The sequence below is a fragment of the Oncorhynchus clarkii genome, chromosome 2 (assembly GCF_045791955.1).
Source record: "Oncorhynchus clarkii lewisi isolate Uvic-CL-2024 chromosome 2, UVic_Ocla_1.0, whole genome shotgun sequence".
NCBI lineage: Eukaryota > Metazoa > Chordata > Actinopteri > Salmoniformes > Salmonidae > Oncorhynchus > Oncorhynchus clarkii.
Window position 1 is genome coordinate 96,853,497 of NC_092148.1, and position 27,215 is coordinate 96,880,711.

General features: G+C 45.9%; 1 protein-coding gene and 1 non-coding gene across 3 annotated transcripts; one reads left to right on the forward strand and one right to left on the reverse strand.

Annotated features, from left to right (window-relative positions):
* Positions 1–5,641: 5,641 nt before the first annotated feature.
* trnaq-cug (transfer RNA glutamine (anticodon CUG)) lies at positions 5,642–5,713 on the reverse strand. Its single transcript has one exon. It is a non-coding gene; the product is annotated as a tRNA-Gln (tRNA).
* Positions 5,714–5,964: 251 nt separating this feature from the next.
* On the forward strand, positions 5,965–25,418 carry LOC139376718 (ras-related protein Rab-11A). Of its 2 annotated transcripts, XR_011627958.1 has the most exons (6): positions 5,965–6,129; positions 8,524–8,719; positions 13,839–14,032; positions 14,510–14,590; positions 19,048–22,616; positions 22,732–25,418. XR_011627958.1 is itself a non-coding variant. In XM_071119595.1 (5 exons), the coding sequence occupies exons 1-5, from the start codon at positions 6,090–6,092 to the stop codon at positions 19,182–19,184; spliced, it is 648 nt and encodes a 215-aa protein (XP_070975696.1). In that variant the 5' UTR covers positions 5,965–6,089; the 3' UTR covers positions 19,185–25,418. The 2 variants fall into 2 exon arrangements, 1 of the variants encoding a protein (XP_070975696.1); XM_071119595.1 differs by having other exon boundaries at positions 19,048–25,418.
* The last annotated feature ends 1,797 nt before the right edge of the window (positions 25,419–27,215 follow it).

Sequence of the window (27,215 nt, forward strand, 5' to 3'; positions counted from 1 at the left end):
CAAACAGCTCCAGGCATTCCATGGAGGAATGATGCCAAACAGCTCCAGGCGTTCCATGGAGGAGTGATGCAAAACAGCTCCAGGCATTCCATGGAGGAGTGATGCCAAACAGCTCCAGGCATTCCATGGAGGAGTGATGCAAAACAGCTCCAGGCATTCAATGGAGGAGTGATGCCAAACAGCTCCAGGCATTCCATGGAGGAGTGATGCAAAACAGCTCCAGGCGTTCCATGGAGGAGTGATGCCAAACAGCTCCAGGCGTTCCATGGAGGAGTGATGCCAAACAGCTCCAGGCGTTCCATGGAGGGGTGATGCAAAACAGCTCCAGGCGTTCCATGGAGGAGTGATGCCAAACAGCTCCAGGCATTCCATGGAGGGGTGATGCCAAACAGCTCCAGGCGTTCTATGGAGGGGTGATGCCAAACAGCTCCAGGCGTTCCATGGAGGAGTGATGCCAAACAGCTCCAGGCATTCCATGGAGGGGTGATGCCAAACAGCTCCAGGCGTTCTATGGAGGGGTGATGCCAAACAGCTCCAGGCATTCCATGGAGGGGTGATGCCAAACAGCTCCAGGCGTTCTATGGAGGGGTGATGCCAAACAGCTCCAGGCGTTCTATGGAGGGGTGATGCCAAACAGCTCCAGGCGTTCTATGGAGGGGTGATGCCAAACAGCTCCAGGCGTTCTATGGAGGGGTGATGCCAAACAGCTCCAGGCGTTCTATGGAGGGGTGATGCCAAACAGCTCCAGGCATTCCATGCGTTTCTTAACTCCTGTTCTGAGCATCTGAGATTTACTATGCAATCTGAAGCACGTCAAATCAGTTTCCTTGATCTTCTGATCTTGTGTGAAGATAATGTTCTATACACTGATCTTTACAGGAAACCTACTGATCGTAACAGTTTGTTGAGGGCTGATAGTTGTCACCAGCTTCCCCTGAAAAACAGTTTGCACTACAGCCAATACTACTGAATCAAAAATAATTAGCAAAAAACAATTACATTTCGACAGAAATATGGCTGAGAAGCAAAGAAAATTAAAGGAGAGGGGCTACAAAAATGGTCAGATTAATAGAGCAGTTGAGAAAATTCTAAACAAAAGGTCAGTCCCACAAAAATCAGCATTCTTGCGTTCTAACTACCTGCTTTTCAAAGTCCTCTGAACAAATTTAGAGAATTGTTCACATACATTGGCACATTCTAAGATCCGATGACAGTCTCGGTAATGTGTTTTCGGACCCTCCCTTGGTCGTATTCTCGCGGGGCAGAAATCTTAGAGATCAATTGGTAAACTCTGATTTACCATCCCAAGATATCCCTGCACAAAGTCTATCTGCGCCCCTACTGGATGGAAACTACAATGGCTGTCCTCAATGCAATGACACTTATAAATATAGATCCTTCAAACACCCCCAAACAGGGAAGCAGATCCCAATCAAAGGTGTTATCACTTGGTCCACTAAGGCAGTTATAACTTGTCCTTAGAAATGTCCTTGTCCTTAAAAATGATGTGGGTAAAACAAAGCATCGTAGCACCATTAAGTGCAAAACCCGACTTACCCGACTTGCGGCCCACTTTTTGGAAGTGAACCACCCGATTTCGTCCACACGTTATATCGGCATCGGACGTGTCACCCTCCCTAGGAGAGGGGGTGACCGCTATGATTTATTGTTAAAACGAGAAGCTGCCTGGATCTTTAATTTAAAAACCCTTGCTCGTCTCGGTCTCAAGGTAGACTTTGATCTGAAGCCATTCTTGTAATTATTGTGATTTTGCTATTGTAAATGTCTATAGGCTTATGTAGCCAAATTGTTTCTATAATCGTATGCTATCCATTCATGTTTTTGGTATGTTATTTTTTATATCTGAGAATTAATCAATGATATCAGGCCACATCTGAACATGATTACAGACAACTGTGTGTGTCCTTTGACACTATATAAACTAGTCACCCCGCAGTGTTTGTCATTATACCCTGATGAAGACAGCTTGTCTGTCGAAACGTTGGTTATTAAATGACTGCATTTGAACTCCTAGTGTGCGGCTCTCCGTTCATTTTTGCGTTCTACTCCGCTAGCCAGCATCTCGCCTAAATAGGTGTGCGTTTCTTTTGCCTCTAAGCTACAGTGTATCGCCTACTAGTAAGTAACAGAATATGGCATAACACTGGATCTGCCTGACTTTTGTTCCGTAAGGCATGGAGTCGATTTATTGATGGGTGTGTACAGTATCACAGAGTGATTTTACCCGACGGGGACAGTCAACCACTAAAGGATGGTTGTATATATGTTATAACGGTCAAAAACATGGCATGTCCATCCAATGAAATGGTGAAGTTCCTCTACTCACATCCCAGGATCACACGACGATTGTTGTCAAACGGTCACTGAACTAGACACTGCTATACTATCAAAATAAACCTAAAATTCATCAACATTTTTGGATTATCATTTTTGGACAGTTGGATTATTTTTCCTACTTCTGTTGTATAAGAGAATAATGTGTCTCAGGTCGACCAACATAACATGCATCGAATGAAATAAATCGACTTGGCGCGAGCAGTGCTTGATCCCACACCAGTCATTCACGTGACCGCGCACAAATCACACGAACGCTCACGGACGTCACCGGTGACATGTTGGAAGAGAATCCCAGAGCAGTACTCTGGATCAGAAATCCAGTCAGTATCTGGTGTGACCACCGTTTGCCTCAATCATAGCGACACCTCCTTCCTATAGAACCAAATCAAATTGTATTCGTCGCATGCGCGGAATATATTATTTATTTGTATTTTATTTAACTTATTTAACTAGGCAATACCTTACCATGAAATGCTTAGTTACAAGCCCTTAACCAATAATGCAGTTCAAGAAATGGAGTTAAGAAAATATTTACTAAATAAACTAAAGTAAAGAAAATATATATGTGTTAAAACAAATAAAATATACAAAAATAATAAAAAATGACACAATAAAATAATAACGAAGCTACAGTGCCTTGCGAAAGTATTCGGCCCCCTTGAACTTTGCGACCTTTTGCCACATTTCAGGCTTCAAACATAAAGATATAAAACTGTATTTTTTTGTGAAGAATCAACAACAAGTGGGACACAATCATGAAGTGGAACGACATTTATTGGATATTTCAAACTTTTTTAACAAATCAAAAACTGAAAAATTGGGTGTGCAAAATTATTCAGCCCCTTTACTTTCAGTGCAGCAAACTCTCTCCAGAAGTTCAGTGAGGATCTCTGAATGATCCAATGTTGACCTAAATGACTAATGATGATAAATACAATCCACCTGTGTGTAATCAAGTCTCCGTATAAATGCACCTGCACTGTGATAGTCTCAGAGGTCCGTTAAAAGCGCAGAGAGCATCATGAAGAACAAGGAACACACCAGGCAGGTCCGAGATACTGTTGTGAAGAAGTTTAAAGCCGGATTTGGATACAAAAAGATTTCCCAAGCTTTAAACATCCCAAGGAGCACTGTGCAAGCGATAATATTGAAATGGAAGGAGTATCAGACCACTGCAAATCTACCAAGACCTGGCCGTCCCTCTAAACTTTCAGCTCATACAAGGAGAAGACTGATCAGAGATGCAGCCAAGAGGCCCATGATCACTCTGGATGAACTGCAGAGATCTACAGCTGAGGTGGGAAACTCTGTCCATAGGACAACAATCAGTCGTATATTGCACAAATCTGGCCTTTATGGAGGAGTGGCAAGAAGAAAGCCATTTCTTAAAGATATCCATAAAAAGTGTCGTTTAAAGTTTGCCACAAGCCACCTGGGAGACACACCAAACATGTGGAAGAAGGTGCTCTGGTCAGATGAAACCAAAATTGAACTTTTTGGCAACAATGCAAAACGTTATGTTTGGCGTAAAAGCAACACAGCTGAACACACCATCCCCACTGTCAAACATGGTGGTGGCAGCATCATGGTTTGGGCCTGCTTTTCTTCAGCAGGGACAGGGAAGATGGTTAAAATTGATGGGAAGATGGATGGAGCCAAATACAGGACCATTCTGGAAGAAAACCTGATGGAGTCTGCAAAAGACCTGAGACTGGGACGGAGATTTCTCTTCCAGGTGTTAGAATGGCCAAGTCAAAGTCCAGACCTGAATCCAATCGAGAATCTGTGGAAAGAACTGAAAACTGCTGTTCACAAATGCTCTCCATCCAACCTCACTGAGCTCGAGCTGTTTTGCAAGGAGGAATGGGAAATAATTTCAGTCACTCGATGTGCAAAACTGATAGAGACATACCCCAAGCGACTTACAGCTGTAATCGCAGCAAAAGGTGGCGCTACAAAGTATTAACTTAATGGGGCTGAATAATTTTGCACGCCCAATTTTTCAGTTTTTGATTTGTTAAAAAAGTTTGAAATATCCAATAAATGTCGTTCCACTTCATGATTGTGTCCCACTTGTTGTTGATTCTTCACAAAAAAATACAGTTTTATATCTTTATGTTTGAAGCCTGAAATGTGGCAAAAGGTCGCAAAGTTCAAGGGGGCCGAATACTTTCGCAAGGCACTGTATATACAGGGGGTACTGACCTGTACCGAGTCAAGGTACTAGGGTACAGGTTAGCCAAGGTAATTTGTACATGTAGGTAAGGGTAAAGTGTGACTATGCATAGATAATAAACATCGAGTGGGGGGGGGGGGGGGGGGGGGGGTGTAAATAGTCCGGGTGACCATTTGATCAGTCTGTTGATTGTTTCCTGTGGAATGTTGAATATTTGCTGGAACTGGAACACGTTGTCGTACATGTCAGTCCAGAGTGTCCCAAACATGCTCAATGGGTGGCATGTCTGGTGAGTATGCAGGACATGGAAGAACTGGGACATTTTCAGCTTCCAGGAATTGTGTACAGAGTCTTGCGACATGGAGCTGTGCATTATCATGCTGAAACATGAGGTGATGGTGGTGGCTGAATGGCACGACAATGGGCCTCAGGATCTCGTCACGGTATCTCTGTGCATTCAAAATGCCATCAACAAAATGTAATTATGTTTGTTGTACATAGCTTATGACTGCCCATACCCCACCGCCACCAACGTTGACAGAGGCAAACCACTTGACCACGCGACACCATACACGTGGTTTGCGGTTGTGAGGCGGGTTGGATGTACTGCCAAATTCTCTGAAACAACGTTGGAGGAGGCTTATGGTAGAGAAATTAACATTCAATTCTCTGGCAACAGCTCTGGTGGACATTCCTGCAGTCAGCATGCCAAATACACACTCCGTCAAAACTTGAGACATCTGTGTTGTGACAAAATTTTAGAGTGACCATTTGTTGACCCCAGCACAAGGTGCACCTGTGTAATGATCATGCTGTTTAATCATATACTTTATATGCCACACCTGTCAGGTGGATGGATTATATTGGCAAAGGAGAATGGGGAATTGAGAGGTGTATGATTACTTGTTTAAGGTTGAATAAATTTGTGCACAACATTTGAGAGAAATAAGCCTTCTACGCATATGTACAGTGTCTGTGAACTTTAATTTCTGCGGATGAAACATGGGAACAACACTTTACATGTTGCCTTTATATTGTTGTTTAGTATATTTCATCTACTAGCAATTTACAACTGCTTTGACTAGCAGCTAAGAACTTCAAAAATGTAGGTCCTACCGAGATTTGAACTCGGATCGCAGGATTCAGAGTCCTGAGTGCTAACCATTACACCATAGAACCATACATTTCTACCGCATACGTACGACACTAGTCTGATGTAACTCTGATTCTTTCGCCTATTCTTCTTCATTGCCTTTTGTTAACACAATGCATGTATTACTCCGGTATATTAATTTCATGTAGTTACATAAAATAAATCATATGAGAAGTATTATCAATGCAGATGGTTGATCCGGAAGTGGGCATTATATATAGCGGTTGGATGCCCGCTGGTTTTCCTGCTGCTGAGGTTAAATGACAAGGCTGGAACTGCAGTGCATTGCGGGGACGGGCAGGATAAGAAGGTATAATAACCGGATAGGACCGGGGAAGGAAGGAAAGGGACGGTGCCACTTGGATTCACAGACATCGAACCTCGCCTTAATTTAGATTCAGAATGGGGAATAGAGACGACGAGTATGATTACTTGTTTAAAGGTAAATGTGACCTCAATGTACCTGTCCGTAAAAGGTGATGTCATCGTGGTTTTATTATAGGAGTGGTCGCCTGGCTAACCTAGTTAGCTCCTAGCTAACGCTACGCATTTGCAGCCTGATCACTTTAGCCTGATATCCTGTGAATTTAAAAGAGGTCGTTTGGATATAAATATAGTGATTGATTTTGGTTTTGATATTCTCAATAATGCTAACTAATAGCAGTTGATCCTTTGTCTTTGTCTTGATGGCTAGATAGCGCAGGTCTCTAATGGACCGGTGCGGAAAACCTTACCGTGAGGAAATATACAACTAACGTTAGTTAGGTTACTAGTAACAGCCACTTAGTCAACCAGCTAATATGTCAAATGACCACATATCTAACGTTAACTTAGTTAACCAGCTACTGAAACCATGGGTAGTTGCTCCAGCTACATCATGGATTTTATAGCTATCTAACGTTATGTCATTCATTTAAACACATGTCTTAAGAGAAGATTACAAATCATATCTACCTAGTTTATGTGCCATATCCTGTTTGTGAAATATAGTGGCTTCAATATGATGAAATGGGTTATTCCTAGGTCCACTTAACGTTGCTTTCAATTGTATTAGGTTGCACCAAAACTGTCAGTGGAAGGCCAGAAGTTAAATCTAATTTCATTTTAATATGTTGTGCCGGTGGGCAGGGCGGTTGGTCATTATAAACAGGGGGACTATTTGACAAAATAACTTAACAATGGTCATTATTAAAGACGTCCCAACCGAGGCTCTGTTGCAGACCCACTTGCTCTCTGCCCTCTGCCCTCTGCTCTCTGCTCAGGGCAGCAGGTCGCCTTGAGGTTAGAGCTTTGGGCCAGTAATCGAATAGCAGATCTGACAAGGTCAAACATCTGTTGCTCCAGGATGCAGAACAATGGGAACCCCTCTTTCTGCCAGTGTCTCGGGGAGTTGGAATATGCAAAAAATTTAAAATATTAATTACACACTTGTAATATAAGCACCCCACATGTGATTGTTATTACCTCGTATTTAACCTTTATTTAACTAGACAAGTCATTTAAGAACAAAATCTTATTTACAATGGCGGCCCACCCTGGCCAAACCCGGACGACGCTGGGCCAATTGTGCGCCGCCCTGTGGCAGAGGAAGTGGATCTACAACAGACCCATTGTTTGGAAAGTCTGTTTAGTAATACGTTCCTTTTTAGATATTTTGTCTCCCCAAATCAACATCATACTGAATGGGCTCCTGCTTGTTAGCTGTTAGCTGTTAGCTGTTAGCATGTGATGGGAATCTGGTCAAAGCACATTTCACATTCAGATAGACTTTTTCTTTTTTGTACAATAAGGGGGTGTATTGTATCGATGTATATGATGTATATTGTTTTATATTCCTACTGTAATATCTACAGGATGTGTATATTCCTACTGTAATATCTACAGGATGTGTATATTCCTACTGTAATATCTATAGGATGTGTATATTCCTACTGTAATATCTACAGGATGTGTATATTCCTACTGTAATATCTATAGGATGTGTATATTCCTACTGTAATATCTACATGATGTGTATATCCCTACTGTAATATCTACAGGATGTGTATATCCCTACTGTAATATCTACAGGATGTGTATATTCCTACTGTAATATCTACATGATGTGTATATTCCTACTGTAATATCTACATGATGTGTATATTCCTACTGTAATATCTACAGGATGTGTATATTCCTACTGTAATATCTGCAGGATGTTGTACATTTGACTGCCTTCTTCAATGTGAGGGGAATCAGGAGATGCATCAAGTTATTTTGAATTGACTCTAACCCGTCTCTCTCTCTCTGGCCCAGTGGTGTTGATAGGGGACTCTAACCTGTCTCTCTCTCTGGCCCAGTGGTGTTGATAGGAGACTCTAACCTGTCTCTCTCTCTGGCCCAGTGGTGTTGATAGGAGACTAACCTGTCTCTCTCTCTCTGGCCAGTGGTGTTGATAGGAGACTCTAACCTGTCTCTCTCTCTGGCCCAGTGGTGTTGATAGGGGACTCTAACCTGTCTCTCTCTCTGGCCCAGTGGTGTTGATAGGGGACTTTAACCTGTCTCTCTCTCTGGCTCAGTGGTGTTGATAGGAGACTCTAACCTGTCTCTCTCTCTCTCTGGCCCAGTGGTGTTGATAGGAGACTCTAACCCGTCTCTCTCTCTCTGACCCAGTTGTATTGATAGGGGACTCTAACCTGTCTCTCTCTCTGGCCCAGTGGTGTTGATAGGGGACTCTAACCTGTCTCTCTCTCTGGCCCAGTGGTGTTGATAGGGGACTCTAACCTGTCTCTCTCTCTCTGGCCCAGTGGTGTTGATAGGAGACTCTAACCCATCTCTCTCTCTCTCTCTGGCCCAGTGGTGTTGATAGGAGACTCCGGTGTGGGGAAGAGTAACCTGTTGTCTCGTTTCACTCGGAATGAGTTTAACCTGGAGAGTAAGAGCACCATCGGGGTGGAGTTTGCCACCCGCAGTATCCAGGTGGATGGGAAGACCGTGAAGGCTCAGATCTGGGACACAGCTGGCCAGGAGAGATACCGGGCTATTACATCAGCGTGAGTACAAACACACACAAACAAACACACTGTTTAGAAAACACTTCTGACACGACTGGACAGGAGCAATACGAGCCATCACCTCAGCATGAGCACTCGGGATTGTGGCCATTTTGGAAACACGCTATTTTTCATGGAAATACTGCCTTCTGAAATGTTGCATATTAAACATATGTATCAAATATCATATGAAAGTATCATGCATAGACCTAATGCATTTAGATGGGGAGTCAGTTCAACACATAGACCTAATGCATTTAGATGGGGAGTCAGTTCAACACAGACCTAATGCATTTAGATGGGGAGTCAGTTCAACACATAGACCTAATGCATTTAGATGGGGAGTCAGTTCAACACATAGACCTAATGCATTTAGATGGGGAGTCAGTTCAACACATAGACCTAATGCATTTAGATGGGGAGTCAGTTCAACACATAGACCTAATGCATTTAGATGGGGAGTCAGTTCAACACAGACCTAATGCATTTAGATGGGGAGTCAGTTCAACACATAGACATAATGCATTTAGATGGGGAGTCAGTGCAACACATAGACCTAATGCATTTAGATGGGGAGTCAGTTCAACACATAGACCTAATGCATTTAGATGGGGAGTCAGTTCAACGCAGACCTAATGCATTTAGTTGGGGAGTCAGTTCAAATCAAATCAAATTTTATTTGTCACATACACATGGTTAGCAGATGTTAATGCGAGTGTAGCGAAATGCTTGTGCTTCTAGTTCCGACAATGCAGTAATAACAAGTAATCTAACTAACAATTCCAAAACTACTGTCTTGTACACAGTGTAAGGGGATAAAGAATATGTACATAAGGATATATGAATGAGTGATGGTACAGAGCAGCATAGGCAAGATACAGTAGATGGTATCGAGTACAGTATGTACAAATGAGATGAGTATGTAAACAAAGTGGCATAGTTTAAAGTGGCTAGTGATACATGTATTACATAAGGATACAGTCGATGATATAGAGTACAGTATATACGTATGCATATGAGATGAATAATGTAGGGTAAGTAACATTATATAAGGTAGCATTGTTTAAAGTAGCTAGTGATATATTTACATCATTTCCCATCAATTCCCATTATTAAAGTGGCTGGAGTTGAGTCAGTGTCAGTGTGTTTGCAGCAGCCACTCAATGTTAGTGGTGGCTGTTTAACAGTCTGATGGCCTTGAGATAGAAGCTGTTTTTCAGTCTCTCGGTCCCAGCTTTGATGCACCTGTACTGACCTCGCCTTCTGGATGATAGCGGGGTGAACAGGCAGTGGCTCGGGTGGTTGATGTCCTTGATGATCTTTATGGCCTTCCTGTGACATCGGGTGGTGTAGGTGTCCTGGAGGGCAGGTAGTTTGCCCCCGGTGATGCGTTGTGCAGACCTCACTACCCTCTGGAGAGCCTTACGGTTGAGGGCGGTGCAGTTGCCATACCAGGCGGTGATACAGCCCGCCAGGATGCTCTCGATTGTGCATCTGTAGAAGTTTGTGAGTGCTTTTGGTGACAAGCCGAATTTCTTCAGCCTCCTGAGGTTGAAGAGGCGCTGCTGCGCCTTCTTCACGATGCTGTCTGTGTGAGTGGACCAATTCAGTTTGTCTGTGATGTGTATGCCGAGGAACTTAAAACTTGCTACCCTCTCCACTACTGTTCCATCGATGTGGATAGGGGGGTGTTCCCTCTGCTGTTTCCTGAAGTCCACAATCATCTCCTTAGTTTTGTTGACGTTGAGTGTGAGGTTATTTTCCTGACACCACACTCCGAGGGCCCTCACCTCCTCCCTGTAGGCCGTCTCGTTGTTGTTGGTAATCAAGCCTACCACTGTTGTGTCGTCCGCAAACTTGATGATTGAGTTGGAGGCGTGCGTGGCCACGCATTCGTGGGTGAACAGGGAGTACAGGAGAGGGCTCAGAACGCACCCTTGTGGGGCCCTAGTGTTGAGGATCAGCGGGGAGGAGATGTTGTTGCCTACCCTCACCACCTGGGGACGGCCCGTCAGGAAGTCCAGTACCCAGTTGCACAGGGCGGGGTCGAGACCCAGGGTCTCGAGCTTGATGACGAGCTTGGAGGGTACTATGGTGTTGAATGCCGAGCTGTAGTCGATGAACAGCATTCTCACATAGGTATTCCTCTTGTCCAGATGGGTTAGGGCAGTGTGCAGTGTGGTTGAGATTGCATCGTCTGTGGACCTATTTGGGCGGTAAGCAAATTGGAGTGGGTCTAGGGTGTCAGGTAGGGTGGAGGTGATATGGTCCTTGACTAGATCTCAAAGCACTTCATGATGACGGATGTGAGTGCTACGGGGCGGTAGTCGTTTAGCTCAGTTACCTTAGCTTTCTTGGGAACAGGAACAATGGTGGCCCTCTTGAAGCATGTGGGAACAGCAGACTGGTATAGGGATTGATTGAATATGTCCGTAAACACACCGGCCAGCTGGTCTGCGCATGCTCTGAGGGCGCGGCTGGGGATGCCGTCTGGGCCTGCAGCCTTGCGAGGGTTAACACGTTTAAATGTCTTACTCACCTCGGCTGCAGTGAAGGAGAGACCGCATGTTTTCGTTGCAGGCCGTGTCAGTGGCACTGTATTGTCCTCAAAGCGGGCAAAAAAGTTATTTAGTCTGCCTGGGAGCAAGACATCCTGGTCCGTGACTGGGCTGGATTTCTTCCTGTAGTCCGTGATTGACTGTAGACCCTGCCACATGCCTCTTGTGTCTGAGCCGTTGAATTGAGATTCTACTTTGTCTCTGTACTGGCGCTTAGCTTGTTTGATAGCCTTGCGGAGGGAATAGCTGCACTGTTTGTATTCGGTCATGTTACCAGACACCTTGCCCTGATTAAAAGCAGTGGTTCGCGCTTTCAGTTTCACACGAATGCTGCCATCAATCCACGGTTTCTGGTTAGGGAATGTTTTAATCGTTGCTATGGGAACGACATCTTCAACGCACGTTCTAATGAACTCGCACACCGAATCAGCGTATTCGTCAATGTTGTTGTCTGACGCAATACGAAACATGTCCCAGTCCACGTGATGGAAGCAGTCTTGGAGTGTGGAGTCAGCTTGGTCGGACCAGCGTTGGACAGCGTTGTTTTAGTTTCTGAGACCTAATGCATTTAGATGGGGAGTCAGTTCAACACATAGACCTAATGCATTTAGATGGGGAGTCAGTTCAACACATAGATCTAATGCATTTAGTTGGGGAGTCAGTTCAACACATAGACCTAATGCATTTAGTTGGGGAGTCAGTTCAACACAGACCTAATGCATTTAGTTGGGGAGTCAGTTCAACACATAGACCTAATGCATTTAGATGGGGAGTCAGTTCAACACATAGACCTAATGCATTTAGTTGGGGAGTCAGTTCAACACATAGACCTAATGCATTTAGTTGGGGAGTCAGTTCAACACAGACCTAATGCATTTAGTTGGGGAGTCAGTTCAACACATAGACCTAATGCATTTAGATGGGGAGTCAGTTCAACACATAGACCTAATGCATTTAGATGGGGAGTCAGTTCAACACATAGACGTAATGCATTTAGATGGGGAGTCAGTTCAACACATAGACCTAATGCATTTAGATGGGGAGTCAATTCAACACACCGACCTAATGCATTTAGATGGGGAGTCAGTTCAACACATAGACGTAATGCATTTAGATGGGGAGTCAGTTCAACACACAGACCTAATGCATTTAGATGGAGAGTCAGTTCAACACAGACCTAATGCATTTAGTTGGAGAGTCAGTTCAACACATACCTAATGCATTTAGATGGGGAGTCAGTTCAACACATGGACCTAATGCATTTAGATGGGGAGTCAGTTCAACACATGGACCTAATGCATTTAGATGGGGAGTCAGTTCAACACATAGACCTAATGCATTTAGATGGGGAGTCAGTTCAACACAGACCTAATGCATTTAGATGGGGAGTCAGTTCAACACATAGACCTAATGCATTTAGTTGGGGAGTCAGTTCAACGCAGACCTAATGCATTTAGTTGGGGAGTCAGTTCAACACAGACCTAATGCATTTAGATGGGGAGTCAGTTCAATACAGACCTAATGCATTTAGTTGGGGAGTCAGTTCAACACATAGACCTAATGCATTTAGATGGGGAGTCAGTTCAACACAGACCTAATGCATTTAGATGGGGAGTCAGTTCAACACAGACCTAATGCATTTAGATGGGGAGTCAGTTCAACACATGGACCTAATGCATTTAGATGGGGAGTCAGTTCAACACATGGACCTAATGCATTTAGATGGGGAGTCAGTTCAACACATAGACCTAATGCATTTAGATGGGGAGTCAGTTCAACACAGACCTAATGCATTTAGATGGGGAGTCAGTTCAACACATAGACCTAATGCATTTAGTTGGGGAGTCAGTTCAACACAGACCTAATGCATTTAGATGGGGAGTCAGTTCAACACATGGACCTAATGCATTTAGTTGGGGAGTCAGTTCAACACAGACCTAATGCATTTAGATGGGGAGTCAGTTCAACACATGGACCTAATGCATTTAGATGGGGAGTCAGTTCAACACAGACCTAATGCATTTAGATGGGGAGTCAGTTCAACACACAGACCTAATGCATTTAGATGGGGAGTCAGTTCAACACATGGACCTAATGCATTTAGATGGGGAGTCAGTTCAACACACAGACCTAATGCATTTAGTTGGGGAGTCAGTTCAACACATGGACCTAATGCATTTAGATGGGGAGTCAGTTCAACACACAGACCTAATGCATTTAGATGGGGAGTCAGTTCAACACACAGACCTAATGCATTTAGATGGGGAGTCAGTTCAACACATGGAACTAATGCATTTAGATGGGGAGTCAGTTCAACACATAGACCTAATGCATTTAGATGGGGAGTCAGTTCAACACATGGACCTAATGCATTTAGATGGGGAGTCAGTTCAACACATAGACGTAATGCATTTAGTTGGGGAGTCAGTTCAACACATGGACCAATGTATTTAGGCAATTTGAAAGCCTGTTACAAGGTTTACTTTAAGTTTCTAACAACACTATATTGGCCATCTCTGCTTGTCACCTTTGATCCTACCTCTGCTTCCTCTGGTCCACAGGTATTACCGTGGTGCAGTGGGGGCCTTGTTGGTCTATGACATCGCCAAGCACCTGACCTATGAAAACGTGGAGCGTTGGCTGAAGGAGCTGAGAGACCATGCAGACAGCAACATCGTCATTATGCTGGTCGGCAACAAGAGTGACCTGCGCCACCTCAGGGCCGTGCCCACCGACGAGGCACGGACATTCGCAGGTCAGTGTGTGATTTTTACATTTCATTTTATTTCACCTTTATTTAACCAGGTAGGCCAGTTGAGAACAAGTTCTCATTTAGAACTGCGACCTGGTCAAGATAAAGCAAAGCAGTGCGACAAAACAACAACACAGAGTTACACATGGAGTAAACAAACATACAGTCAATAACAAAATAGAAAATTGTCTATATACAGTGTGTGGCATGGGGCAGGTAATAAGAGTGATCTGTGCCAGCTCAGGGCCGTGCCCACCGACGACGCAGGTCAGTGCAGTACCAACTCACACAGGAAGAGGTCTAGGAGTAGTGGGGTGAACTGTTTCATTATTTTCCTTACCCATGAGTGGCTGTTGGTTTTCATGGTTTTACTTATTCAAATAGGAAGACGTCTCTGTAATGTCATAGAGATTTGCATAATGGTAGAGACCTTAACACAGTGGTGATTGACATGGTTTACTGTTTCCTTCTGTTCCTCAGAGAAGAACGGTTTGTCTTTCCTGGAGACCTCAGCCCTGGACTCTACTAACGTGGAGACATCCTTCCAGACCATTCTGACTGGTGAGGGGCTGTCTCTCTATGCTCTCTACAGCATTGATCTGTATCTGAAGAGAACTCGGATTCATTTGTATGTATGATAAGCTGGAACGATTGATACGGTGTCATGATATAGACTTGTGGTGGTAGAGATTTGTGTGTGTGACAGAGACGAGACCAGTGATTGTGTGTTGGAGTGATCAAATCCACTGGGCCGAGGGATCTGCCTGAAGACCTAATCACAGCTGAGACATGACTAGCCTCGATGAGGACTAATGTGTGGGTTCTCCTGACGTCCAGCTCTTCTAACAGGATATGACCACCACAATACTTTGCAGCTGTGTCCTAATTCTGCTCTAGCCTGGTCCCAGATCTGTTTTATAATGCTGGGTGTAATCATTAGGCACCAAACTGAAGAAGACAACTGACAAACAGGAAGGGACTAGGCTACCTGAACTTGTCCAATAACAAATGCTTGTTTTCCACTGTGTGCCCTAATGAATATGACCTCTGGACCTTTCCTGTTCTGCCCTGTCTTACCCTTTCCTGTTCTGCCCTGTCTTACCCTTTCCTGTTCTGCCCTGTCTTACCCTTTCCTGTTCTGCCCTGTCTTACCCTGTCCTGCTCTGCCCTGTCTTACCCTGTCCTGCTCTGCCCTGTCTTACCCTTTCCTGTTCTGCCCTGTCTTACCCTTTCCTGTTCTGCCCTGTCTTACCCTTTCCTGTTCTGCCCTGTCTTACCCTTTCCTGTTCTGCCCTGTCTTACCCTTTCCTGTTCTGCCCTTTCCTGTTCTGCCCTGTCTTACCCTGTCCTGCTCTGCCCTGTCTTACCCTTTCCTGTTCTGCCCTGTCTTACCCAGTCCTGCTCTGCCCTGTCTTACCCAGTCCTGCTCTGCCCTGTCTTACCCTTTCCTGCTCTGCCCTGTCTTACCCTTTCCTGCTCTGCCCTGTCTTACTCTTTCCTGTTCTGCCCTGTCTTACCCTTTCCTGCTCTGCCCTGTCTTACCCTTTCCTGCTCTGCCCTGTCTTACCCGTTCCTGCTCTGCCCTGTCTTACCCTTTCCTGCTCTGCCCTGTCTTACCCTTTCCTGTTCTGCCCTGTCTTACCCTTTCCTGCTCTGCCCTGTCTTACCCTTTCCTGTTCTGCCCTGTCTTACCCTTTCCTGTTCTGCCCTGTCTTACCCTTTCCTGCTCTGCCCTGTCTTACCCTTTCCTGCTCTGCCCTGTCTTACCCTTTCCTGATCTGCCCTGTCTTACCCTTTCCTGTTCTGCCCTGTCTTACCCTTTCCTGCTCTGCCCTGTCTTACCCTGTCCTGCTCTGCCCTGTCTTACCCTGTCCTGTTCTGCCCTGTCTTACCCTTTCCTGTTCTGCCCTGTCTTACCCTTTCCTGTTCTGCCCTGTCTTACCCTTTCCTGTTCTGCCCTGTCTTACCCTTTCCTGTTCTGCCCTGTCCTACCCTTTCCTGTTCTGCCCTGTCTTACCCTTTCCTGTTCTGCCCTGTCTTACCCTGTCCTGCTCTGCCCTGTCTTACCCTTTCCTGTTCTGCCCTGTCTTACCCTGTCCTGCTCTGCCCTGTCTTACCCAGTCCTGCTCTGCCCTGTCTTACCCAGTCCTGCTCTGCCCTGTCTTACCCTTTCCTGCTCTGCCCTGTCTTACTCTTTCCTGTTCTGCCCTGTCTTACCCTTTCCTGCTCTGCCCTGTCTTACCCTTTCCTGCTCTGCCCTGTCTTACCCTTTCCTGCTCTGCCCTGTCTTACCCTTTCTGCCCTGCCCTGTCTTACCCTTTCTGCCCTGTCTTACCCTTTCTGCCCTGTCTTACCCTTTCCTGTTCTGCCCTGTCTTACCCTTTCCTGTTCTGCCCTGTCTTACCCTTTCCTGCTCTGCCCTGTCTTACCCTTTCCTGCTCTGCCCTGTCTTACCCTTTCCTGTTCTGCCCTGTCTTACCCTTTCCTGTTCTGCCCTGTCTTACCCTTTCCTGCTCTGCCCTGTCTTACCCTTTCCTGTTCTGCCCTGTCTTACCCTTTCCTGTTCTGCCCTGTCTTACCCTTTCCTGTTCTGCCCTGTCTTACCCTTTCCTGCTCTGCCCTGTCTTACCCTTTCCTGCTCTGCCCTGTCTTACCCTTTCCTGTTCGGCCCTGTAATACCCTTTCCTGCTCTGCCCTGTCTTACCCTTTCCTGTTCTGCCCTGTCTTACCCTTTCCTGTTCTGCCCTGTCTTACCCTTTCCTGTTCTGCCCTGTCTTACCCTTTCCTGCTCTGCCCTGTCTTACCCTTTCCTGCTCTGCCCTGTCTTACCCTTTCCTGCTCTGCCCTGTCTTACCCTTTCCTGTTCTGCCCTGTCTTACCCTTTCCTGTTCTGCCCTGTCTTACCCTTTCCTGTTCTGCCCTGTCTTACCCTTTCCTGTTCTGCCCTATCTTACCCTTTCCTGTTCTGCCCTGTCTTACCCTTTCCTGTTCTGCCCTGTCTTACCCTTTCCTGCTCTGCCCTGTCTTACTCTTTCCTGTTCTGCCCTGTCTTACCCTTTCCTGCTCTGCCCTGTCTTACCCTTTCCTGCTCTGCCCTGTCTTACCCTTTCCTGTTCTGCCCTGTCTTACCCTTTCCTGCTCTGCCCTGTCTTACCCTGTCCTGCTCTGCCCTGTCTTACTCTTTCCTGCTCTGCCCTGTCCTACCCTTTCCTGTTCTGCCCTGTCTTACCCTTTCCTGCTCTGCCCTGTCTTACCCTTTCCTGTTCTGCCCTGTCTTACTCTTTCCTGCTCTGCCCTGTCTTACCCTTTCCTGTTCTGCCCTGTCTTACCCTTTCCTGCTCTGCCCTGTCTTACCCTTTCCTGCTCTGCCCTGTCTTACCCTTTCCTGCTCTGCCCTGTCTTACTCTTTCCTGCTCTGCCCTGTCTTACCCTTTCCTGCTCTGCCCTGTCTTACCCTTTCCTGCTCTGCCCTGTCTTACCCTGTCCTGCTCTGCCTTACCCTGTCCTGCTCTGCCCTGTCCTACCCAGTCTTGCTCTGCCCTGTCTTACCCTGTCCTGCTCTGCCCTGTCTTACCCTTTCCTGCTCTGCCCTGTCTTACCCTGTCCTGCTCTGCCCTGTCTTACCCTGTCCTGCTCTGCCCTGTCTTACCCAGTCCTGCTCTGCCCTGTCTTACCCTGTCCTGCTCTGCCTTACCCTGTCCTGCTCTGCCTTGTCCTACCCTTTCCTGCTCTGCCCTGTCTTACCCTGCTCTGCCCTGTCTTACCCTGTCTTGCTCTGCCCTGTCCTGCTCTGCCCTGTCTTACCCTGTCCTGCTCTGCCCTGTCTTACCCTGTCCTGCTCTGCCCTGTCTTACCCTGTCCTGCTCTGCCCTGTCCTACCCTTTCCTGCTCTGCCCTGTCTTACCCTTTCCTGCTCTGCCCTGTCTTACCCTTTCCTGCTCTGCCCTGTCTTACCCTTGCCTGCTCTGCCCTGTCTTACCCTTTCCTGCTCTGCCCTGTCTTACCCTGTCCTGCTCTCCCCTGTCCTACCCTGTCCTGCTCTGCCCTGTCTTACCCTTGCCTGCTCTGCCCTGTCTTACCCTTTCCTGCTCTGCCCTGTCTTACCCTTTCCTGCTCTGCCCTGTCTTACCCTTTCCTGCTCTGCCCTGTCTTACCCTGTCCTGCTCTGCCCTGTCTTACCCTGTCCTGCCCTGCTCTGCCCTGTCTTACCCTTGCATGCTCTGCCCTGTCTTACCCTTTCCTGCTCTGCCCTGTCTTACCCTTTCCTGCTCTGCCCTGTCTTACCCTGTCCTGCTCTGCCCTGTTCTGCCCTGTCTTACCCTTTTCTGCTCTGCCCTGTCTTACCCTTTCCTGCTCTGCCCAGTCCTGTTCTGCACTAACATGTCAAACCAATGTTTTAAAGGGAGTGCTAGCTGGTGATTGTGTTAGATAGCTCCTGTTTAAGCTGTGAGTAAAGTACTTTAGCAACATGCTACTTAAAGACCATTAGAAACTGGGTGGTTCCAGCCCTGAATGCTGATTGGCTGACAGCCGTGGTATATCAGACCGTATACCACAGGTATGACAAAACATGTAATTTCCTGCTCCAGTTTAAAATAGCAATAAGGCACCTCAGGGGTTTGTGGTATACGGCCAATATACTCTGTGATGTGTCGTGACTAAGAACAGCCCTTAGCCGTGGTATATTGGCCAAATACCACACCTCCTTGGTCCTTATTGATAAAGCCTAACACTCACCTACACCGAGGGTACTTAACACTAGCTGTGAACAACTTTTGGAACTAGGCTTGTTCTCAACTATATATCCCCATCTCCTCACCACCTCCTCAAAATGCAGAGGGGAGTGACCTTCTCCTCCAATGGGTTGTGGGAAAGCAGTGTGGAGATGGGACGGGAGGAATTGAGGAAAGATGAATTGAGACAGAGCCCTAGTGTTCTGTCTTTCTGTGTGAGTGATGTTAATGCCCTGCCTCTCTCTTCTCCCCCTTGCTCACTCCCCCCCCCCCCCCCCGCTGCAGAAATCTATCGCATCGTGTCTCAGAAACAGATGTCGGACCGACGAGACAACGACATGTCGCCTAGCAACAACGTGGTCAACATCCAGGTGCAGCCGACGGAGAACAAACCAAAGATGCAGTGTTGTCAGAGCATCTAACAGCCTCACCAGTAGCACCTGATCCCCTCCCCTAAAATACTGCTTGGTCCTGTCTGACTGAGACACAGCTGCATGGCCAGGCTCTAGACTGAGACACAGCTGCGTGACCAGGCTCTAGACTGAGACACAGCTGCGTGGCCAGGCTCTAGAATGAGACACAGCTGCATGGCCAGGCTCTAGACTCTATGCTTCCATGTAGAGGGTGAGGCTGTGTCCAGATTCTCCACCCTTCCTCCCAAAGTGTGGCATACTCCATGTCATGGATTTAAAGGCATTAGATTGTAATCATTGGCTGAAGGGAGTTTATTTTCACCATTGTTAAATGTATGATGGGAAATGTTCAAGTGAACACTTTGAGAAAAGGGTGGATCATTAGGGTGCAGCTGTGAGCCCGCTGGTTCCTTAAGGATCCCCAGTCAGGATTATACAGCTGTGAGCCCGCTGGTTCCTTAAGGATCCCCAGTCAGGACTATACAGCTGTGAGCCCACTGGTTCCTTAAGGATTCCCAGTCAGGACTATACAGCTGTGACTGATCCCGTTGCTTCCTTAAGGATCCCCAGTCAGGACTATACAGCTGTGTCTGAGCATGTTGGTTCCTTAAGGATCCCCAGTCAGGACTATACAGCTGTGATCCCGTTGGTTCCTTAAGGATCCCCAGTCAGGACTATACAGCTGTGTCTGAGCATGTTGGTTCCTTCAGGATCCCCAGTCAGGACTATACAGCTGTGTCTGAGCCCGTTGGTTCCTTAAGGATCCCCAGTCAGGACTATACAGCTGTGTCTGAACCCGTTGGTTCCTTAAGGATCCCCAGTCAGGATTATACAGCTGTGTCTGATCCCGTTGGTTCCTTAAGGATCCCCAGTCAGGACTATACAGCTGTGTCTGAGCCTGTTGGTTCCTTAAGGATCCCCAGTCAGGACTATACAGCTGTGACTGAGCCCGTTGGTTCCTTAAGGATCCCCAGTCAGGACTATACAGCTGTGTCTGATCCTGTTGGTTCCTTCAGGATCCCCAGTCAGGACTATACAGCTGTGTCTGAGCCCGTTGGTTCCTTAAGGATCCCCAGTCAGGACTATACAGCTGTCTGATCCCGTTGGTTCCTTAAAGATCCCCAGTCAGGACTATACAGCTGTGTCTGAGCCCGTTGGTTCCTTAGGGATCCCCAGTCAGGACTATACAGCTGTGTCTGATCCCGTTGGTTCCTTAAGGATCCCCAGTCAGGACTATACAGCTGTGTCTGAGCCCGTTGGTTCCTTAAGGATCCCCAGTCAGGACTATACAGCTGTGTCTGAGCCCGTTGGTTCCTTAAAGATCCCCAGTCAGGACTATACAGCTGTGTCTGAGCCCGTTGGTTCCTTAGGGATCCCCAGTCAGGACTATACAGCTGTGTCTGAGCCCGTTGGTTCCTTAAGGATCCCCAGTCAGGACTATACAGCTGTGATCCCGTTGGTTCCTTAAGGAACCCTAGTCAGGATTATACAGCTGTGATCCCGTTGGTTCCTTAAGGATCCCCAGTCAGGATTATACAGCTGTGATCCCGTTGGTTCCTTAAGGATCCCCAGTCAGGACTATACAGCTGTGTCTGAGCCGGTTGGTTCCTTAAGGAACCCCAGTCAGGATTATACAGCTGTCTGAGCCCGTTGGTTCCTTAAGGAACCCCAGTCAGGACTATACAGCTGTGTCTGAGCCCGTTGGTTCCTTAAGGAACCGCAGCTTTTTATTTTTGCCGTCTTTTATATTATTATATAGCTGTTTTAATAACCAGACAGACGCTGGAAGAATCTGCACAGAAATGTATTCATATATGATGGAATAGTTTTATTGGTGATAACGCAGACCTGCCAACATGCATTGTACCTACCATAGGCTTCTATTTGGCACATTGTGGTTTTTGACTCAACCGGCTAAAGTTGGAGCTGAGCCAATCAGAGGACTTGGCTGAGGAGAAAACATCTCCAGCTCTCCTCCCCCCCTGTGTTCATAGTAATGTTTTCCTCACTCCATCTTGATAGCAGCTCTTCACTCTGTCTGTTCATACCACTGATGCGTGAGCGGGAAAATGGAGAACCAACTGTTTGGCAAATACATTTTCCATAATTGTAAGTGTTAGTCAAGCACATAACCACTATTTAGCAGTTAGCTCCTTAGCTAAGGCGTCATTACGACTAAGGTAGTTAGCTACAGTGTTTAGTCAACTAAGCGAGAACAATTTCTCTGCAATGGTAGTAGGCACAAGCACATTGACGAGCAACATGTGCTGTGTTGCAGTAGTTCAATGTTACTGAGTGTTATGCTAGTTCAGCGCTGCGCTAGTTCAGCGCTGCGCTAGTTCAGCGCTGCGCTAGTTCAGCGCTGCGCTAGTTCAGTGCGTGTCACTGTGAGGATGGAAACAGACATGGCAGAGAGCTGTTCTGCTAATACTGTCCTTCATTGAAAGTTATGTTAAAGTGTTAAAGATTAGCAGGCCTATGTTATTGAATCATTTGTGGATCTGTCCTCTTCAAATACCTGGTGGATGAGGTCAGGGCCGGTGGATGAGGTCAGGGCCGGTGGATGAGGTCAGGGCCGGTGGATGAGGTCAGGGATAGAGATCTGGAACCAGCTCCTAAAGGCCTAGCTCAATTTTTGTCATATTCCATATATCCTACAGTCAACTAGACTACTACATTGCATCCATTAATTTAATTATTTAGAATTTTCTCCTCAAACAAATTTAAGAAGAAGCTAGTTTGCATTTTCACTAGACGATCCACCTTCATTACCCCTCAATTTAACCTAGAAAAAAAACACCTCAATTTAATTTAGCATCAAACACAATACTTCTGTGTTTACTACAATGTTTGATTTAATTTATAGCTCTAGCCTGAGGGGAAAGTCGACTGACCCAATCTGGGCCTTCCCCTACACAACCTTAGTCCTACATCCGCACCACCTTGGCAGAAAATCCCAGGGAGAGCCCTGATTGTACATCTGACCGTATTTCTAGTTTGCTACTGAAGACCAGCCAATTACCAAGTACCCATAGCAGTCTATAGACTACCATGCCTACTGAGGCAGTCTTCTACCAACATCATTTGGATAAAAAAGGTTCCTATGACTTGACCAGTGTGGGTGTCGTTGCGCTGAATTGGTACTCTTAAAACTTATTCAAGGATAATGTGAGGATTGTTTTTGTTCATTTGAAAATGAACCTGGTTAAAGGAGTGCACTGTGAAGGGAATAGGGGGCCATGTGGGACTCAGGGGGCAGTGGGGAGCCTGGTACTGCTACTGTATAGATTATGGCTTCTCTCTTGTTGTAATGCTAATGATAGGCTAGGGATCAGTGGTAGTAATGCTGTAATGCTAATGATAGGCTAGGGATCAGTGGTAGTAATGCTGTAATGCTAATGATAGGCTAGGGATCAGTGGTAGTAATGCTAATGATGATAGGCTAGGGATCAGTAGTAGTAATGCTAATGATAGGCTAGGGATCAGTGGTAGTAATGCAGTAATGCTAATGATAGGCTAGGGATCAGTGGTAGTAATGCTATAATGCTAATGATAGGCTAGGGATCAGTGGTAGTAATGCTGTAATGCTAATGATAGGCCAGGGATCAGTGGTAGTAATGCTATAATGCTAATGATAGGCTAGGGATCAGTGGTAGTAATGCTAATGATAGGCTAGGGATCAGTGGTAGTAATACTGTAATGCTAATGATAGGCCAGGGATCAGTGGTAGTAATGTTATAATGCTAATGACAGGCCAGGGATCAGTGGTAGTAATGCTAATGATAGGCTAGGGATCAGTGGTAGTAATGCTGTAATGCTAATGATAGGCCAGGGATCAGTGGTAGTTATGCTGTAATGCTAATGATGATAGGCTAGGGATCAGTGGTAGTAATGCTAATGATAGGCTAGGGATCAGTGGTAGTAATGCTGTAATGCTAATGATAGGCCAGGGATCAGTGGTAGTAATGCTGTAATGCTAATGATAGGCTAGGGATCAGTGGTAGTAATGCTGTAATGCTAATGATAGGCCAGGGATCAGTGGTAGTAATGCTATAATGCTAATGATAGGCTAGGGATCAGTGGTAGTAATGCTGTAATGCTAATGATAGGCCAGGGATCAGTGGTAGTAATGCTATAATGCTAATGATAGGCCAGGGATCAGTGCTCCTTCTGAGCTTCCTGCCTTCAATTCGTCTATTTATTCACAATTGAAGGGGTTGCAAAATGTCCCTACATTTTCCAGAAATCCCTGGGAGCCAGGTGGAGCTTGTTGTCATGGTGAAGGATGGTAGCATAAAGTCTAGTGATGCCACTGCTCATGAGTCCGGATTCCCAGCTCTGTTTGTGTGGTCTTGCCAACTCTGTCATTATCATGACAGACAGGGTTATTACCCTACGACGTCCGGACTACTGCTGCTTTTCTGTTCTACCTGTTTGGCGGAATGAATACACCCTTGGTGTCCCAGGTCGAAATGAGTCCCTAACTAGAGGGGAAGAATGATACATAGCAGTTCAACTGGCTTTGAGGTCCAGATTTCAATTTGAGGGACATGGGCGTTATGACAAGACGGCACAAACAGATCTGGGATTCAGGCTAACCATGGTTTACCTTGGTGTCAATGGGAACAAGTAATCGCACATACATAACCACTATCTGGAGAGACCAGACTACAGCTAGACTGCCTAACAGACTGTCTTATAAGACTGATTCATTCATACTGCTTTTGTTTTGTTTTTAAACATGCTCTATGCCAGGATTAGGATCAGTTCCAGTCAATTCAGGAAGTACACTGAAATTCCAATTATCTTCAACGAGGAACATTTGGAATTGGAATTTGGTTTTACTTTCTGAATTAAAATGGAAATGGCCCAACGCTGATGGTAACCCTGAGACATGGCTGTAGGCTCCTTTTATGTTGCAAGTTGTGAGTGAGTAGTGTTTCAGTGCCTTTATGGTAGAATGTCATGTTGGTTGGGAGTTTTCAGAAACCACCTCCCCTTCTCTTCAAGCCTGGCCGGCTCACCTAGCTCTCTGGATTAATGGACCCAAGGATCTAAACAGAATCCTTGGGATGTCCAACTCTGTCAGCCCTTTGAAGGGGACGTTTCAAACAGTTAAGGATAAGGGTTAACTGTTAGTGGACAGGACTGGTTCCTGGCCTTAGAAGTTGATCAGGCTGGTTGGCAGGTTCCCTCCAAGTGACTCAACACACCACAGTCTGCAGACTTAGATCAGCTGCAGGTGTGGATAAGAGGGAGCCACTGTCTATTTACTTAATAAAGCCTAGTATCCCACTTCACATAAAGTGTGTCTCATTGCCCCCTATCAAACGCCCCCTATCAAATTGAGAGCACTACAAATAAGTCTCTGCTACTTCCATGAATTAAAAGGGATTCTTCTGGATGTTGGCAACAAGGCCCTTTAACTACTGACCCAGAGTCAGATGAAGCCCTTTAACTACTGACCCAGAGTCAGATGAAGCCCTTTAACTACTGACCCAGAGTCAGGTGAGGCCCTTTAACTACTGACCCAGAGTCAGGTGAGGCCCTTTATCTACTGACCCAGAGTCAGATGAGGCCCTTTATCTACTGACCCAGAGTCAGATGAGGCCCTTTAACTACTGACCCAGAGTCAGGTGAGGCCCTTTATCTACTGACCCAGAGATGAACTCGTGGATAAACATTTTATGTCTCTGTGTCCAGTATGACGGAAGTTAGCCAATGCGAAGTCGCGTTAGTGCAATGACTGGAAGTCCACAGGAACAACTAGCATGCTAGCCCTGCTGAACACAGCCCTGCTGAACACAGCCCTGCTTTAGGTTGTAGTCCCTGGGTGCATCCCAAATGGCACCCTATTCCTTATATGGAGCACTACTTTGGACCTGGGCCCGTAGGGGAATAGAGTGACACTGGGCCCGTAGGGGAATAGAGTGACCCTGGGCCCATAGTAGTGCACTATATAGAGAAAGGATGACCCAGTCTGTGTCTGTCAGGCTTGCAGTGCCAATGAGGAGGTTACAGAGGTCATCATCTCCAATTAGCCTTGTCTGCTCTGTCTGTATCCCCTTACTATTACTGTTATGTAATTAGTTACGTCAACGATCACTTTATGCCTCGGCTCACTGTTTTATTTTTCATTCGCGCTGTACTGTGATTTGTATTTTTTTAATAATTAAACTGTTATCTCTGTCCACTACTTACAATTGAAAAGTGCAAATAAATACAATTAACTATTACAACTGAGGTAATGTCTGTGTGTGTGTGTGGGGGGGGGGGGGACTCTGTCTAAGCATGTCTTGTATGTTTTCAGGAACTCTGTCTAAGCATGTCTTGTATGGTTTCAGGAACTCTGTCTAAGCATGTCTTGTATGGTTTCAAAGGTCCTCCACAGACGCTGCTCCTCCATAGGTATAATTGTGTAGACCTAATTCAGAATTCAGAATGCACGTCATAAGACTACCAGCGCTTCAAGCCTCCTCCTCCTACCCTCTCTCCCCACCTGCAAGATTTCAGTTTGATCTCATGCCCTACACTTCTGTCCATCACACATGTAAACGACTCACTGAGCAATAGCTTGCCCTCTCCATGTAAATGACTCACTGAGCAATAGCTTGCCCGCTCCATGTAAACGACTCACTGAGCAATAGCTTGCCCGCTCCATGTAAACGACTCACTGAGCAATAGCTTGCCCGCTCCATGTAAACGACTCACTGAGCAATAGCTTGCCCGCTCCATGTAAACGACTCACTGAGCAATAGCTTGCCCGCTCCATGTAAACGACTCACTGAGCAATAGCTTGCCCTCTCCATTTAAACGACTCACTGAGCAATAGCTTGCCCTCTCCATGTAAACGACTCACTGAGCAATAGCTTGCCCGCTCCATGTAAACGACTCACTGAGCAATAGCTTGCCCGCTCCATGTAAACGACTCACTGAGCAATAGCTTGCCCGCTCCATGTAAACGACTCACTGAGCAATAGCTTGCCCGCTCCATGTAAACGACTCACTGAGCAATAGCTTGCCCGCTCCATGTAAACGACTCACTGAGCAATAGCTTGCCCGCTCCATGTAAACGATTCACTGAGCAATAGCTTGCCCGCTCCATGTAAACGACTCACTGAGCAATAGCTTGCCCTCTCCATGTAAACGACTCACTGAGCAATAGCTTGCCCGCTCCATGTAAACGACTCACTGAGCAATAGCTTGCCCCCGCTCTATAGGAAGCTCCTCTGATTGGTGAAGTAATTTCATGTCGAGCTAAAAGTTTTTAAAAATAATATTTCAGAGGTTTAAAAAGGAACATAAAGGAACAATATAAACTGGTGCCATGGTTGGAACCTGTTCAGAACTTTATTTTACTGGTCGGAACGGTGGAACAGAACAAAGAAAATAATGGTTCTGTTCAGAATGAAACGATCGTAAAATAATTTAGGTTTCAACCCCTGGTCATAATATAATCAACCTTCAACACACTGGCTGGAGATAATGATATACCCTAGCCCTGTATAATATACAGTATCCCATAGTGCACTAGGATGTAGCCCTATATAATATACAGTATCCCATAGTGCACTAGGATGTAGCCCTATATAATATACAGTATCCCATAGTGCACTAGGATGTAGCCCTATATAATATACAGTATCCCATAGTGCACTAGGATGTAGCCCTATATAATATACAGTATCCCATAGTACACTAGGATGTAGCCCTATATAATATACAGTATCCCATAGTGCATTAGGATGTAGCCCTATATAATATACAGTATCCCATAGTGCACTAGGATGTAGCCCTATATAATATACAGTATCCCATAGTGCACTAGGATGTAGCCCTATATAATATACAGTATCCCATAGTGCATTAGGATGTAGCCCTATATAATATACAGTATCCCATAGTGCACTAGGATGTAGCCCTATATAATATACAGTATCCCATAGTGCACTAGGATGTAGCCCTATATAATACAGTATCCCATAGTACACTAGGATGTAGCCCTATATAATATAGAGTATCCCATAGTGCATTAGGATG